The 15,270-nt window shown below is 43.6% G+C and overlaps 1 protein-coding gene across 8 annotated transcripts in view; it reads right to left on the bottom strand.

Moving 5' to 3' along the window:
* Positions 1-1,015: 1,015 nt before the first annotated feature.
* arid4a (AT rich interactive domain 4A (RBP1-like)) overlaps positions 1,016-15,270 on the bottom strand; it is a 164,068-nt gene continuing 149,813 nt past the window's right edge. For 6 of the 8 annotated variants that reach the window (XM_038779866.1, XM_038779884.1, XM_038779876.1 and 3 more), the window contains exons 24-25: positions 4,592-4,738; positions 1,016-2,916 (exon numbers count right to left, since the gene is read on the bottom strand). In XM_038779866.1, the coding sequence (XP_038635794.1) occupies positions 2,813-2,916; positions 4,592-4,738 (251 nt within the window). In that variant the 3' untranslated portion in view covers positions 1,016-2,812. Of the gene's footprint in view, positions 2,917-3,235; positions 3,274-4,591; positions 4,739-15,270 lie in introns of all 8 variants that reach the window. The other 2 variants (XM_038779915.1, XM_038779916.1) reach the window with 2 other exon arrangements.

The raw sequence follows: 15,270 nt of genomic DNA, 5'->3' as shown, positions 1-15,270 counted from the left end.
TGCTGACCATGTCCATCATTGATTTTGCCAAAGGCTGGCCACATAGATAAGAAAACAGAAGATTCCAGGATAGATATTTGTGGAACTTAAAAATTTTTTTTTAGAGCACCAATTCTATTTTATCCCCATTAACGGGCAATTTAGCATGGCCAATCCACCTACCATGCATATCTTTTTGGATTGTGGGGTGAGACCCACATAGGCACGGGGAGAATGTGCAAACTCCGTACGGACAGTGACCCAGGGCCAGGATTGAACACGGGTCCTCTGCGCCATGAGGCAGCAATGCTAACCACTGCGCCACCCTATATTTGTAGGACTCTGGAAATAAGTTGGGTGGAAAGAGAAACCACTGCTGGAGATGCTCACTGGTTACTATTGGATAGGTAGTAATGGAATTAAGCAAGGACAACACCACAGAATTAAACAATGGAGGAGAGGCATTGGAGAGGGAGAGTATGATTGGCTTGATAAAGGTTGCAGAGACCGATGAGGAAGATAGTGTATCAAAACACGTCATCTCTTTTTCAAAATCCCAAAGAAATACGTGCTATAGAGTTCAGCATCTTAATGGTTTAAATTCTTATTATTTTGTGTTATGTAAATGGTTAATGAAATGTTAATATTACTTGAAATGGGAAATAAATAAGTTGGAAACATCAATTATTTCTGTATCTGTTGAAATGTATGTTTTTCCTTGTAGACTCATGCCGCATGAATGATTCGTATTTTTTTCATGGAATAATATATTGGTTTGTTATGCCAATCACTAGTAGTTGAAGTTAATATCAATTTTCTTAAATTCACATCACTACATTCTAATTTTCCAACAAAGCAGTTCTTGATTTCATCCATATCAGCAAGTGAGGTGAGTTAATGAGCATGCCACCTCAACTTTTATTCTGTGCCACTTAACCAGACTGAGAACAGCAAAGGCAAGGGCTTAGAAATAGGCTGCTGCCCACTCTCTTAGCTATGGAACGATGCATCATGCAGAAAAAGAATTCAAAGCAGGTTTCTTAAAACTTGGCCTTTATTAAACTCTGTACTGAGCTCCATTTTATTTCACATTACGATACACCAGCTTTGCAAGTGGAAGAGAGAAAAAAAAGTTTGCTCTGCTTTTAGAAAGTTAAGCCTTTGTCAAATTATTCTCTCCCACTACAAGTGTGGAAGAAAAAAATCCATTGTAATAACTACTACAATTTCACGCTGTCAAGAAATACAAAAAAATCTCAAACATAAAATGAATGGACATTGATTTGTTAGCAGTTCTATGGAATACTATTACAATCCATCTCAGGCCCAATGCTGTTCTGAACCACAGTATCATAATATACAAACAGTCTAGAGCATTCACACTATTACTCTACAGTATATTAAACATTGGGAAGGGACACCAACTCCTTACAATGTACAGTACAAGTATGGATAAAAATTGATAAAATAATCACATCTGTACACAATATATGTGCAAACTGTATCCTTTAAATACATGGTTCTGGAAGAGTTGAAATATATACAAAGTATGCAATGGAGTCACCACGGCTGTACCCATGGACTGAAAATTATACTCAGCCACCTGATGGTAACCATAATTCCTTGTAGTTTTTGTTGTTGTGCTATGCTGCTTTTAATTGTACAATGTTTGGATTGTAGATAATTTGGCATAGTTTTAAAGATTGGACCAACCAGCTTTGTTTAACAGGGCAAATAATACACATTTTACCATTAGGCAGTGTGACCATAAAGCTAGACAACTGAACTCTACAGGATATGTAATCAGGGCAGGTGATCCTGCTTTTGAAATGATTGAAATCGTAATTCAAGGTTTGTAACATCTGAATTAAAGCGAACAAACCTGGAAAACTGAACCAAGTCTGAAAATATCTTTCTTTCTTGTTTTAAAAATACATAAAAAATACAAGTATTATGTCCATTGCCTTGTCTGAATAAATATACTTCACAAGTTGCAAGATAATACAATTTTTTTTATTTTACACAAAATTCTCAGATCTAGAAATTTTTGTTAAATAACTTCATTGCTGTGATATATTTGAAACTTTTTTGTAATAAAATAAAAACTCTGCAATTACATATAAAAAGAGACAAAATAGTCTTGCTACAGAAATTAGTCTACTGAAAACCAGCTTCTCCAATGACTGTAAACATTACAAAATTTAAATAAGAAATCTCATTTGCATAACTGTGTGCTCAAAATCCAACAGCAAAATGGCGGAAGACATTTTTCATTACAGTTTCAGTTTTCAATACACTAAATTTCATGTAACAATCTATTTTGTCCCATTTCCAAATTACACAAAATAGGGCACTCTGCTCACCGTGTACTTTGGCAGTTCAACATAGCTAATGCTCCCACAACTAAGACTGAATTGGAACTACTAACCCAACATATGAACTGAGCTGACTGGGCTCATACTTTGCATCAACCGTTCCATTATCAACAAAGCTTTCTTCTGGTTCTGCGTATGTCTTGCGAAGAAAATGGTCACATTCATTTTATTAATTCACTGAGAGGCTTCCACAAAGTGCTTTTTCATGTAATAGAGTGGACAATAGTCATCAGTGAACCATGTCGCTTTTTCAAATTACATTCAACTCTGTGCCTTGCAATGCTAAAGGAACTGGAAGTTAACCAGATGGAGTAGGAAACATTTAGTTGAATCCCACTGGTAATGCACAAGTCCAATCAGCTGAGTGCTTCCTATGCTAATGTTCCAGGGTTTATAGCACTTGTGTCATGGCAGCAGCTGCTGTGGAAAGGGATAGTGAAGGTTGGAGGGGCGTTTCATCACCTGCACTCCACTGCCACACTATTCTGGGCTGGTGAAGAGGAAGTTGGACTCATTCCAGTTTCTGAAGAAGCAGAGGATGTGCCCGGAGCTGCAGATGTAACTATAGAGTAAAAGATCATATAAATTAGCAAACAGATTTGCATTAAATATTGTACAATGTCAGTATGTGCACTGATAATTATTATAACTGTCCTTGTAAGATCTCAGAAAGTTTATAACAGATTGTTTTGTTCATTGAACTTTCAACACGCCGTCCCAAAGGCTGACAGGTTCAAACTCGATTCTCCACAAGTGCCCAATCCAGACTAGATCATCAGGAGACGAGCCCAACAGAAAACCAGATGCTTCCCCACAAGGAGGGGTGGGGAAAAAAGCTCATAAAACCTGGCCAGTCACCAAGTGCTGTTTTGCTGGCTCACCAGCAACATGAGATGAAATCTGGGAAGTCTGTCATCTTCTTGGGGAGGGAGCATTAAAAGACAGAAAATAACAAGAGTAAGAAACACATTTTTAGATCTTACCACAGCATGAAAATTAACACTTTTGAGAAATATTAAAGATAAAGATTTAATGACAGATACTATTTTGGTTAGTTTCACGATGAATATTATGTAATCAATTTCAATCACATTACTATACTGTAACAATGATAAACAAATTCTGGATCTCAATTTAAAAATGCAATATTATCAGTTAGCTTGAGGAAAAATAAAAAGGAACTGTTCAAGTTTTTTTTGTGCCCCTGTAATCTCTTCATTGTAAGATTTATATTGGGTTGGTCATAGTTTGGGAGCTCCGAGAATGCAACTAAAAATAAAGGGAACATTTTTGATTAGTGAAATGCAGCAAGTGGCATTTCCCAGGGATCTATACTGGGGGGGCTCAACTTCTCATTTTGATATTAATGATGGTTGAAGAAGCTGAGTGTTGTATACCCAGGTTTACCAATTACACAAAATTAGGAGGAATAGTAAGTTGTACAGTTGCGATAAGGTTACAAAGCAACATAAACAGATGAAGTGAATGGGCAAAAATGTCAGGTGGTTTCAGTCTGAGGACAGAGAAAGATAAATTGGAATATTTTCTTTATAGCAAAAGATTCAGAGGAGCAAAAGGATTTTAATGTTCATGTAGACAAGTCATTAAAAATTAGTGTGGATGCACAAAAAGTAATTAAAAAAACTCAAAAGGAACGTTGGCCGTTAACTTATCTCAAAGGAGTTGGAACATAAAGTGATGCTTCACTGGGCAGAACCTTAATTTAACCTATCTGGAGTACTCAGTTAAGTTTTGGTATCACACTTCGGAAGGATATATTGGTTTTGGAAGGGGTCAGCACATATTCAGAATTATACTGGTTTAAAAGGGGTAGATTTTATGGCAAGGTTATATTACCCAGAGTTTATAAATTGAGCTGTTAAAAGTGGCAAAAGATTCAATAGCTTGGATACAGGGAATCTCGTCTCTCTGAAGGAGAACTGAGAACAAGGATGCATAATTTCATAATTTTGAAATCAGAGCTCGGCTAATCAGGAATAAAAGTTTTCTCAAGAGTGGTAGAAAATATGGAACACCCCACCCCAAAATGCTCCGGCCTATTGAAATTTCAAAACGGTGATTCATATGGAATGGGGCACATATCAAAAAGTGCATAAGTGGAGTTAAAGTACAGATCAGTAATAATCTGACTTAGCAGCTGAATGGCCTACTCCTGTTCCCATATAAAAGGGATCTGATACATTGTTATTCAAGTCATCAATTATATTGGACATTACCTTCTCTTTCTTTCTTTTTCAACCGTTTTCTCCTCCTGTCTATGGATGCTACTTCAGATTTCAAAGACATATAATATTTTCTGATCTCCTGTAATTTGTCTTGTAGGAAGGCTATTCGTTCAGCACCTGTCAGGTTGTTAAGGTCAGCTGTTGAAAAGGTAGATGATTAAATTCACACATGCATTTTAAAAAATCAGTTTCCAATTACATTACAATAAATAGACCAGGATCTGAAATTTAATGTATATTATTTATTGTCCTTCATCAATACAAACTCATTTTCAATTTCATTTCCAGGAAAGCAACTTAATGCCCAACTTTTTAGGTCTTTCTTATCCATCAATAAATCACAAAGGCATCGTTAGGATTACTGCTATGGGTCAGTTCTGTGCTTACAAACAGCCCTCGGATGGTAAACCTAAAAATGCATCAATTTTATGAGACAAGAACTCATCTCACAATCGTACTGTCAATGCAGCCGGACAGAGGTTCAATTCGAGGCAGATTGTAATACATGAAGTATGACTGGATGAATGCTCGGAAATAGGTTAATTAAAGAAAAGCAAAATACCACAGGTACTGCAAATCTAATATTTCTATTCAGAAAAGTTTATAGTAAGGGATAACAAAACAATAACAAGCAGCAAACACCCTTGCGAAATACACCCGCCTACAACCAACCCCTACAACCCCAACGTTGGATAAACAAACAAAACTTAAAAACCAAACCTCCCCCCCCCCCCCAACCTAGCAACTGGCGGTGACTACTTCTGTGAAAAAGGAGATGAAAGACTGCTGCCTCGAGTAAAACCCTTCCACTGACCCCTCATAGTATACTTGATTGGATTGGATTTGGATTTGTTTATTGTCACGTGTACCGAGGTACAATGAAAAGTATTTTTCTGCAAGCAGCTCAACAGATCATTCAGTATATGGAAGAAAAGGGAATTAAACAAAATTCAAGAAAATACATGAGAATACATAATAGGGCAACACAAGGTATACAATGTAACTACATAAGCATTGGCATCGTTTGAAGCATACAGGGTGTAGTGTTAATGAGGTCAGTCAATAAGAGGGTCATTTAGGAGTCTGGTGACAGTGGGGAAGAAGCTGTTTTTGAGTCTGTTCGTGCGTGTTCTCAGACTTCTGAATCTCCTGCCCGATGGAAGAAGTTGGAAAAGTGAGTAAGCCGGGTGGGAGGGATCCTTGATTATGCTGCCCGCTTTCCCCAGGCAGCGGAAGGTGTAGATGGAGTCAATGGATGTGAGGCAGGTTCGTGTGATGGACTGGGCGGTATTCACGACTCTCTGAAGTTCCTTGCGGTCCTGGGCCGAGCAGTTGCCTTACCAGGCTGTGATGCAGCCCAATAGGATGCTTTCTATAGTGCATCTGTAAAAGTTGGTAAGGGTTAATGTGGACATGCCGAATTTCCTTAGTTTCCTGAGGAAGTATAGGCGCTGTTGTGCTTTCTTGGTGATAGCGTCGACATGAGTGGACCAGGACAGATTTTTGGTGATGTGCACCCCGAAGAATTTGAAACTGCGAACCATCTCCACCTCGGCCCCGTTGATGCTGACAGGGGTGTGTACAGTATTTTGCTTCTTGAAGTCGATGACCAGCTCTTTAGTTTTGCTGGCATTGAGGGAGAGATTGTTGTCGTTACACCACTCCACTAGGTTCTCTATCTCCCTCCTGTATTCGGGCTCGTCGTTATTCGAGATCCGGCCCACTATGGTCGTAGCGTCAGCAAACTTGTAGATGGAGTTGGAACCAAGTTTTGCCACGCAGTCATGTGTACAGGGAGTAGAGTAGGGGGCTAAGTACACAGCCTTGCGGGGCACCGGTATTGAGGACTATTGTGGAGGAGGTGTTGGTGTTGATTCTTACTGACTGTGGTCTGTTGGTCAGAAAGTCAAGGATCCAGTTGCAGAGTGTCCTGGGTTTTGGAGCTTTGATATGAGCTTGGCTGGGATTATGGTGTTGAAGGCGGAGCTGTAGTCAACAAATAGGAGTCTGATGTAGGAGTCCTTGTTTTCGAGATGCTCTAGGGATGAGTGTAGGGCTAGGGAAATGGCGTCTGATGTGGACCGGTTGCGACGGTATGCGAATTGAAGTGGGTCAAGGTGTTCCGGGAGTATGGAGGTGATGCGCTTCGAGATCAGCCTCTCGAAGCACTTCATTACAACTGACGTCAGGGCCACCAGGCGGTAATCATTGAGGCATGTTGCCTGGTTCTTCTTTGGTACCGGTATGATGGTGGTCTTCTTGAAGCAGGTGGGGACCTCGGAGTGGAGTAGGGATAGGTTAAAGATGTCTGTGAATACCTCTGCCAGCTGGTATGCGCAGGCTCGGAGTGTACGACCAGGGATCCCGTCCGGGCCCATCGCCTTCCGTGGGTTCACTTTCAGGAAGGCCGATCTGACTTCGGAAACTGTGATGGTGGGTATGGGTGAATTATGGGCTGCTGGGGCACTCGACAGCGGATTGTTGGTTACCTGCTCAAACCGAGCATAGAATGCATTAAGTTCATCGGGGAAGGGTGTGCTGCTGCCGGAGATACTGCTCGGCTTCGCTTTGTAGTCCGTTATGTTGTTTAGTCCTTGCCACAACCGCCGAGAGTCTGTCTGTGACTCTAGTTTAGTTTGATATTCTCTCTTGGCATCTCGGATAGCTTTGCGGAGGTCGTACCTGGATTTCTTGTATAGGACAGGGTCGTCTGCCTTGAACGCCTCAGATCTGTCCTTCAGTAGGGAGTCAATCTCGCGGTTGAGCCATGGTTTCCGGTTGGGGAACATACGTACTGCTTTCTTTGGCATGCAGTCGTCCACACATTTGCTGATGAAGTCTGTGACGGTGGTGGCATACTCATTTAAGTTAGTCGCTGAGTTCTTAAATATGGACCAATCCACTGTCTCTAAGCAGTCACGTAAGAGCTCTTCTGTCTCCTCGGACCAGCACTGCACAACCTTCTTGACAATCTTGACAATAAACAAAAATTCCATCAGATCTCTGTCAGGTCGAGACACTGGACAGTGTCGGGGACCTCCACCCGAGCAGAAGTCGTTTCCGGGCTATTAACGAGGCGAAGGCGAGGACATTCGTTTTCAACCCCGCTTGCAGCATCGGTACATCTGGTAGACCAAAAATAGCCATGAACGGGCAGGGCATCAGATGCATACCCAGAATCCGCCACATGGAGGTGTTAACAATGGAGATCCAAAAGCTTATAAGTTTAGAGCAAGATCAAAACATGTGCGTATGATTCACCGGTCTCCAAGCACAACGTTCACATCAATCCTCCACCCGACAAGAAACCATTCATTCATTCATGCCCTGGTCAAGTGCACCCTGTGCACCACCTTGAACTGGATCAAGCTGAGCCTAGCACAAGAGGAGGTAGAGTTGACCTTGTAAAGAGCCTCACTCCACCCCCCCCCCCCCCCCCCACCCCCCCAAACAATCAAAAACCGGACCCAGATCACCCTCCCACCTTTCTCTTCAGTTCCTCCAACAAAGCATGTTCCGTTGACAGGATCTGGCCATAGATATCGGAAATCCTCCCTTCACCCAACTCGGCCAGAGACAGGACCCTATCCAAAAGCGACGGCTATGGGGAAATGAAGGAATCTCCTTCCGCAAAAAGTCACGAATCTGCAACTACTTGAATACAGTAGTTCTTGGGAGCTGGAACTTCAACAACTCCTCCATCCCAGCGAACCTCCTTTCAATAAACATGTCCCCAAACCTCTCCAAGCCCATCCTCCCCCAAACCCTAAATGATAATAACAAATGGTTCTGCAAATAGGGGCCCACACTGACATGGAGCCCAGCCTAAAATGCTGCCTAAACTGCATCCAAATCCTCAAAGTGACTACCTGGATCATGGTGAATCTTGCAGGAGAAACTGAAGTGGGGCAGTGACCAGGGGCCGCACATTCAAGGCTCTACACGAGCCACCCCCACATCATCTCAATATTTACAGCCAAATAATAAGAGTAAATTAGGCAGTGCAAACCACCACTCCCCACCCCGCACTACGAATCCGTGGGGTCTTGCCTGCTCAAATAAAGGACGATATCATTTTATTGACCCTACAAACGAAAGGTTTGGGGAGAAAGACTGGCGACACGGAAACAAAAACAGAAATTTCAGGAAATTTCAAATTATTAATGGAGAATCAAAGAATTAATGGAGCCATGGGTCACGTGACTGCCATCAGCCTAATCAGATTTATAAAAAGCAGAACTGGCCAGAATGTTGAGAGGACAAAACTTCAATATTTTTTGTTTGGGCACGAGCCCTGTGGCTTAATTTTAAACATCAGCACCATATGAAAAGCTGCATATTTGAAGCATTAAAAAATGATAAATATGGAACACCTTCCCTGTACAAAAACCCTCAAGTCACGACTCTGACCTCTCAAAAAAAATTACTCCAATTGCACATTCTAACAGGAGGCGGACACTTCTAATGTACCATATCTGAACATTTTAGATATAGCACCACTGAGTCACTGTCCATAGAATATACGGCACAGAAATAGGCCATTTGCCCATTTATTGTACTACATGAGCCTTCGCACCTATACCTATCACTTGTTTAGTCATACAATTAACTAGCTTCCTCTTAAATGCTTCAAAACTATTTGCCTCAACTACTTTCTGGGTAATAAAGTCAACATCGTCACCTGACCGACATCTGCCCCTCTGCCGTGGCTGGGTGTCCTTAGAGGGGTAGAACCCAGTGTCTACTGGCATCATCGAGCCCATCCATTCCCAGTGGGTACCATGGGGACTGGGGTGCCTCATCGACCCTCTTAATCACGTTTTGGTTTAATGGTTTAAGTTTCATTTGTGATTTGCCTTTTGTTTCAGGCAGTATGCCTTTAAGTGGCTGCCCTTTTTGATTTGTCCTTCGGTTTATTTGATTTACTTTAATTGGTTATTTTATTTCTTCAGAATAGCAGCACGGTTGACATTCTCACCACTGTTTGGGAAAAGAAGTTCCTTCTGAATTTCCTATTTGATTTTTTAGTGGACTATCATATATTGATTGCCTCTAGTTTTGCTCTTCTACACAAATTGAAACATACTCCACATTATATCAAAACCTTCCACGATTTTAAAGATCGCAATTCGGTCACATTTCATTCTGCAGTCCAATTCATGCTGAATTCATTTCAGCATCAACTTGGCGACATAAATAAAATGATCAACGTGACGTGTCAACTCTCCGTCGATTAAGCCAGTTAGTCTTATTCCACCTGTAGCCTAGCAAGTTTATTCCCTTCAAACGCCCATCCAATGTCCTCTTGAAAATCCACTGCCCTCATAATGACCTGGAACTGGGGCAGCACAGTGGTGCAGTGGTTAGCACTGCTGCCTCACGGCGCCAAGGTCCCAGGTTCGATCCCGGCCCTGGGTCACTGTCCGTGTGGAATTTGCACATTCTCCCAATGTCTGCGTGGGTTTCGCCCCCACAACCCAAAGATGTGCAGGGTAGGTGGATTGGCCATGCTAAATTGCCCCTTAATTGGAAAAAATGAATCGAGTACTCTAAAATTTATTTATTTTTTTAAAAAATGTTTTTATTGGCACTTTCAAAATTATATACGTTGCCATTCGTTTTCATTTATTGTACAGTACAAAAAGGCTTCTTCATGGGTTTCTCTATTTACATTCCGCCATCGTCTGACTCAGCAAACAATCCTCCCTACAGCTCCCCTCTCCCTAACCCCCTAACCCCCTCTCCCCCTGCCCACCCTCCCCCAATGCCCTCCCTTTTTTAAAAGAAATGTTTTAACATACAGTTTTGTACAAGTTATGGATACAGGTATATAGATATACCTTGAAAAGCAAAACACATAGGCTTCAGGGAATATAATTGGGCGGGAGGAGTCTTTCACACCCTCTCTTCTATTCTTTCCTTTTTACCGATCATCTGACTGGGGTGGAGGGGGCACTAATGATTTTTACATTCTTTGGGTACTTTCAATTTATTTTTTAAAATGAAAAAATAATGACCTGGAACTCTCTGCCCACGGCTTAATGCAGAATGAAGTTCTTCCTCACATTCCCCTCCCACCCCGCATCTCTTGCCCAAAATCCTAAATCTTTGCTCCCTGGTCCTTGTAATATCAGCTACGGGAACAGTTTTTTAACCCTGCTGCTATTTTGAAGAAATCAAATTTGTCATAATCTGTACACCACTATCAAATCTCCCCTCAGTCTCCTTTATTCTAAGGAGAACAACCCTAGCTTTTCCAACCTAACGTTGTAGCTAAACTCCTCCATCCCAGAAATCATTTTAGTAAATGTCGTCCTCTGTGCCCTCCTAAGGATCTTCATATCCTTCCCTAAAGTTTAGTGACCAGAACTGGAGGCAATACACTAGTTGTGGCCTAACCAGAGTTTTATAAAGATTCACCATAATTTCCCTACTTTTGTTCTCAATGTCTCAGTTATGAAACCCAAGATCCTATGTGCTTTGCTAACCACTCTCTCAATACATCCTGCCACCTTCAAAGATCTATGCACATGCACCCCAGTACCTGCACATTCATTGGGACAGTGCTATTAAGTCTACATTGCCTGTCTTTATCCCTTCTGCCAAAATCCAGCACTTCACTGCTCTTGTTTTTAAAATATTTTTATTCAAATCATAACATTTTAACAATTAAACCCAAAACAAAACCCCCTAGCAGTTGGCAGCAACCAGTTCCCTCAGATGCAATACAAACAAACCTCATTTCTTGTGGAGCCTCTCACTCGCCCAACTCCCAAAGATCAAATTTCACCTTCTCCAAATACAAGAATTCCATTAGATCCCCCAGCCACACTGAGGCAGAGGGTAGAGAAGCTGACCTCCACCCCGACAGGTGCAGCCTGCGAGCGATCAATGAGGCGAAAGCTAAAACATCTGCTTCGCACCCGCCTGCAGCTCCGGCAAGTCCGACCCTGATTATGGCCCCAGGAGACTAGGCTCTAAGTCCGCAAACAAGATTGCTGACATGGTACTGAAGAACGACCCCCAAAGCTTCTCCAACTTCGGGCAGAATCAGAACGTGTATGTGATTGAATGGACTCCTCTCACACGACTCATAAATACTCTCCACCCCGTCAAACAACTGGCTCATCCTCGACTTTGTCAGGTGCGCTTTGTGCACGACCTTTAGTTGCATCAGTCCCAGCCTCGCACACGAGGTCGAGGCATTGACCCTCCACAGCACCTCACACCATTGTCTCTCTTCTAGCGCCATCCCCAGCTTCTCTTCCCACTTGGCCATAAACCACCCTCCCCCCCCACCGGAGACATCCTATCCTCCTCCAAGATCCTACCATAAATCACTGAGACAACCCCCCCCCCCCAATCACCGCCAACACCCCCTCCAGCAACAAGGAGTGTGGTGCCATCGGATAGGTCAGACAGACCTTTTTCTTCAAATTCTGCACCTGAATGTAACTGGAACCCTCCCCTTGTGGCACCCCAAATCCTGCCCACTACTCCCATCCCCAAAATCACGCATCCATCCTCCCAGGCTCAAAACCATGGTTCCCACAAATTGGCATCAACCCCCCAACTAAAAGTGCTGCTGAAACTGTCTCCATATTGTGAGCACGGTCATTACCACTGGACTCCCCCGACTATCTCCCTGGGGCAAATGGAAGTGGCGCCGTTGCCAATGCCCGTAACCTGGCTTGCAAAACACCTGTCTTCATCTTCATCATGAAGCCTCCCTTCCCCTACTTCAACCCCACACCGTCTCAGCATTCGTCACTCAGTAATAGTATAACAAGTTCAGAAAGGCCAAGCCCCCTCCCCCCGCCCCAAATATTACCCTCTCTGGAGCACCGTCCTCCTAATCAGGGACGTATCCTGAATTCATCTTGTTTGTACGCACATTCTCTATTGGATCCTTATACAACAGTTTCACCGAATTCCAAACCTCTCCAACACCGCAAACAAATAGATCCACTCCACACGATCAATTGTCTTTTCTGCATCCAGCGCCACCACCACCTCCAACTCCTTCCCTTCTGCCGGAAAAAGCACCACATCCAACAGATGCCACACATTAGACATCAAGTGTCTGCCTTTCAAGAACCCAATCTGCTCTTCCCCAATCAACAACGGGAGGCACCTCTCCAACCCGAGCACAAACACCTTTACCAGAATCTTGGCATTCACATTCAATAATGATATTAGCCTGTATGACCCACACTCTACTGGGTCCTTATCCTTTTTCAACAACAAAGAAATGGATGCCTGTCCCATTGTCTCCGCCAGTACCCCCTTCGCTATTGCGTCCTCAAACACCTCTACCAGTAGCAACGCCAACTTATACAGAAACTGCTTACACAATTCCACCGATAAACTATCCGGCCCCGGTGCCTTACCCATCTGCATCCCCCCTATCGCCGCCCGCACTTTCTCGAGCCCCACAGGCTCCTCCAACCCTGTCCTCTCCGGCCTTAGGACACTCCAACCAACCCAGAAAGTCCCTCACGTCTGACTCATCCCCTGGAGGACCAACTTGTACAGTTTTGGATAAAACTCTTCAAGTACCTTATTCACATGCTCCGGTGCCACCACCAGCTCCCCTGTCCTGTCCCAGACCCGAACAATTTCTCTCGTCTCCGCCTGTCGGCGGAACTGGCCTGCCAACAAACGGCTGGCCTTCTTCCCATACTCGTATACAACCCCCTTTGTCTGCTTTAATTGCCTAATCGCCTTTCCCATGGACTGAAGGTCAAATTTCACCTGCAGCTTCTTCTTCCTCACCTAAAGATCCAGGGTTGGAACTTTCACACATCTCCCATCCACCTCCAAAATGTCCTCTATCAATCATTGCCACTCCTCTCTTGCCTCTCTGTCCACCTGAGTCTTAAATTAGATAATCTTACCCTTCAATTCTGCTTTCAATCCTTCCGATACCGCCAATGGTGACCTCCATTTCTGTTAAACCCTACATAGTTCTCAATCACCCATCCCATTTTGGTGCAAAGGGTTGGGACCACCAACAACCCGACGTCCAACCTCCAGACAGGCCTCTGTGCCAGCCCGTTCTCCAGAACCACATCCACCCAATGTGGAGCATGGGTTTGGGGGGGGGGGGGGGGTGTTAGCAAACCTGGCATGGATGGAGCTAACCAGCACCACCACCCTTCCCTCCAAAGCACTCGCTACCATTAAGTACCTACCCCCCTGATCCGCCACCACCTTCTCCATCTGGATCCTCACTCTTACCCACCAATATGGCTACGGGGAGAATGCTGGTAGGTGGAGTTGAAATGCCCATCAGCCATGATTGAATGGCGGAGTGGACTCGATGGGCCGAATGGCCTTACTTCCACTCCTATGTCTTATGGTCTTATGGTCTTAATATTGCTACCCCCTGGGCCCTGCTATCAAGGCTCAAGTGGAATATCTAACTTACCCAACCCTTCCGCAGCCTCACTTGGCCCTTCACCCTCAGATGGGTCTCTTGCAACAGTTCCACATCGGCTTTCAAACTCTTCAAGTGAGACAACTCTCGCTCGCTTCACCGGTCCCCAGCTCTCCACATTCCACGTCACCACCTGGACCGGAGCTATCTTCCTCCCCCCTCCTGTCAGTCACAATCACTACTCCTGGCATGCCCAGCAAGCGGACCCAGCCCTACCCCTACTCACCGCCAGCCAGCTGCTCCATCCTTCCTTTCGCAGAAGCCCCAGCTACTCCCTCTCGAAACCACCTCACCAAGTATCCTTCTCGTGTTTTTCTTTTATTAATTCATGGGATGTAGGTGTTGTTAGCTAGGCCAGCATTTACTGTCCACCCCTAAGGCCAGCATTTACTGTCCACCCCTAATTTTCCTTGAATTGAATTCCATTTGACTATCGATTCTGCTAGTCTATGTCCTCTGCAATCAATTTGTAACATCCTCACTTCTCCAAGTTTGGTATAATTGGAATACAGTGTCAAATTTAAAAATTTAACAAATGATATCTCAAAAAAGCAGTAATTCTAGCACTGACTCTCGGGGAACAGAATTGTCAACCAACCTCCAGTCTGAAAACTAACCATTAGACGCAACTTGAAATGAAAATCGCTTATTGTCACAAGTAGGCTTCAAATGAAGTTACTGTGAAAAGCCCCTAGTTGCCACATTCCGGTGCCTGGTCGGTGAGGCCGGTACGGGAATTGAACCCGCGCTGCTGGCCTGCCTTGGTCTGCATTAAAAACCAGCTATTTAACCCTGTGCTAAACCAGCCCCTATAGAAAGATTGCTGTTTTCTATCCTTAACCTAACATTTTTTTAAACCCCCAAGTTGCCATTGACACTCCTATTTCATGAGCCACAGTTTTGTTAACCAGCCTTATTTCTTTTTTTTTTAAGTTTAGTGTACCCAATTCATTTTTTCCAATTAAGGGGCAATTTAGTGTGGCCAATCCACCTACCCTGCACATCTTTGGGTTGTGAGGGTGAAACCCATGTAAACACGGGCAGAATGTGCAAACTCCACACGGACAGTGACCCAGAGCCTGGATCAAATCTGGGATCTCGTCGCCGTGAGACAGCAATGCTAACCACTGCGCCACTGTGCTGCTCCACCAGCCTTATTTCTAAAGTCCATACAGACACCATCCATTGCATTTCCTTCATCGAACCTACTCGGTTACTTCACCAATACATT

Source organism: Scyliorhinus canicula, chromosome 2 (assembly GCF_902713615.1).
Source record: "Scyliorhinus canicula chromosome 2, sScyCan1.1, whole genome shotgun sequence".
Classification (NCBI taxonomy): Eukaryota; Metazoa; Chordata; class Chondrichthyes; order Carcharhiniformes; family Scyliorhinidae; genus Scyliorhinus; species Scyliorhinus canicula.
This window is presented reverse-complemented; position numbering and strand designations above follow the sequence as displayed.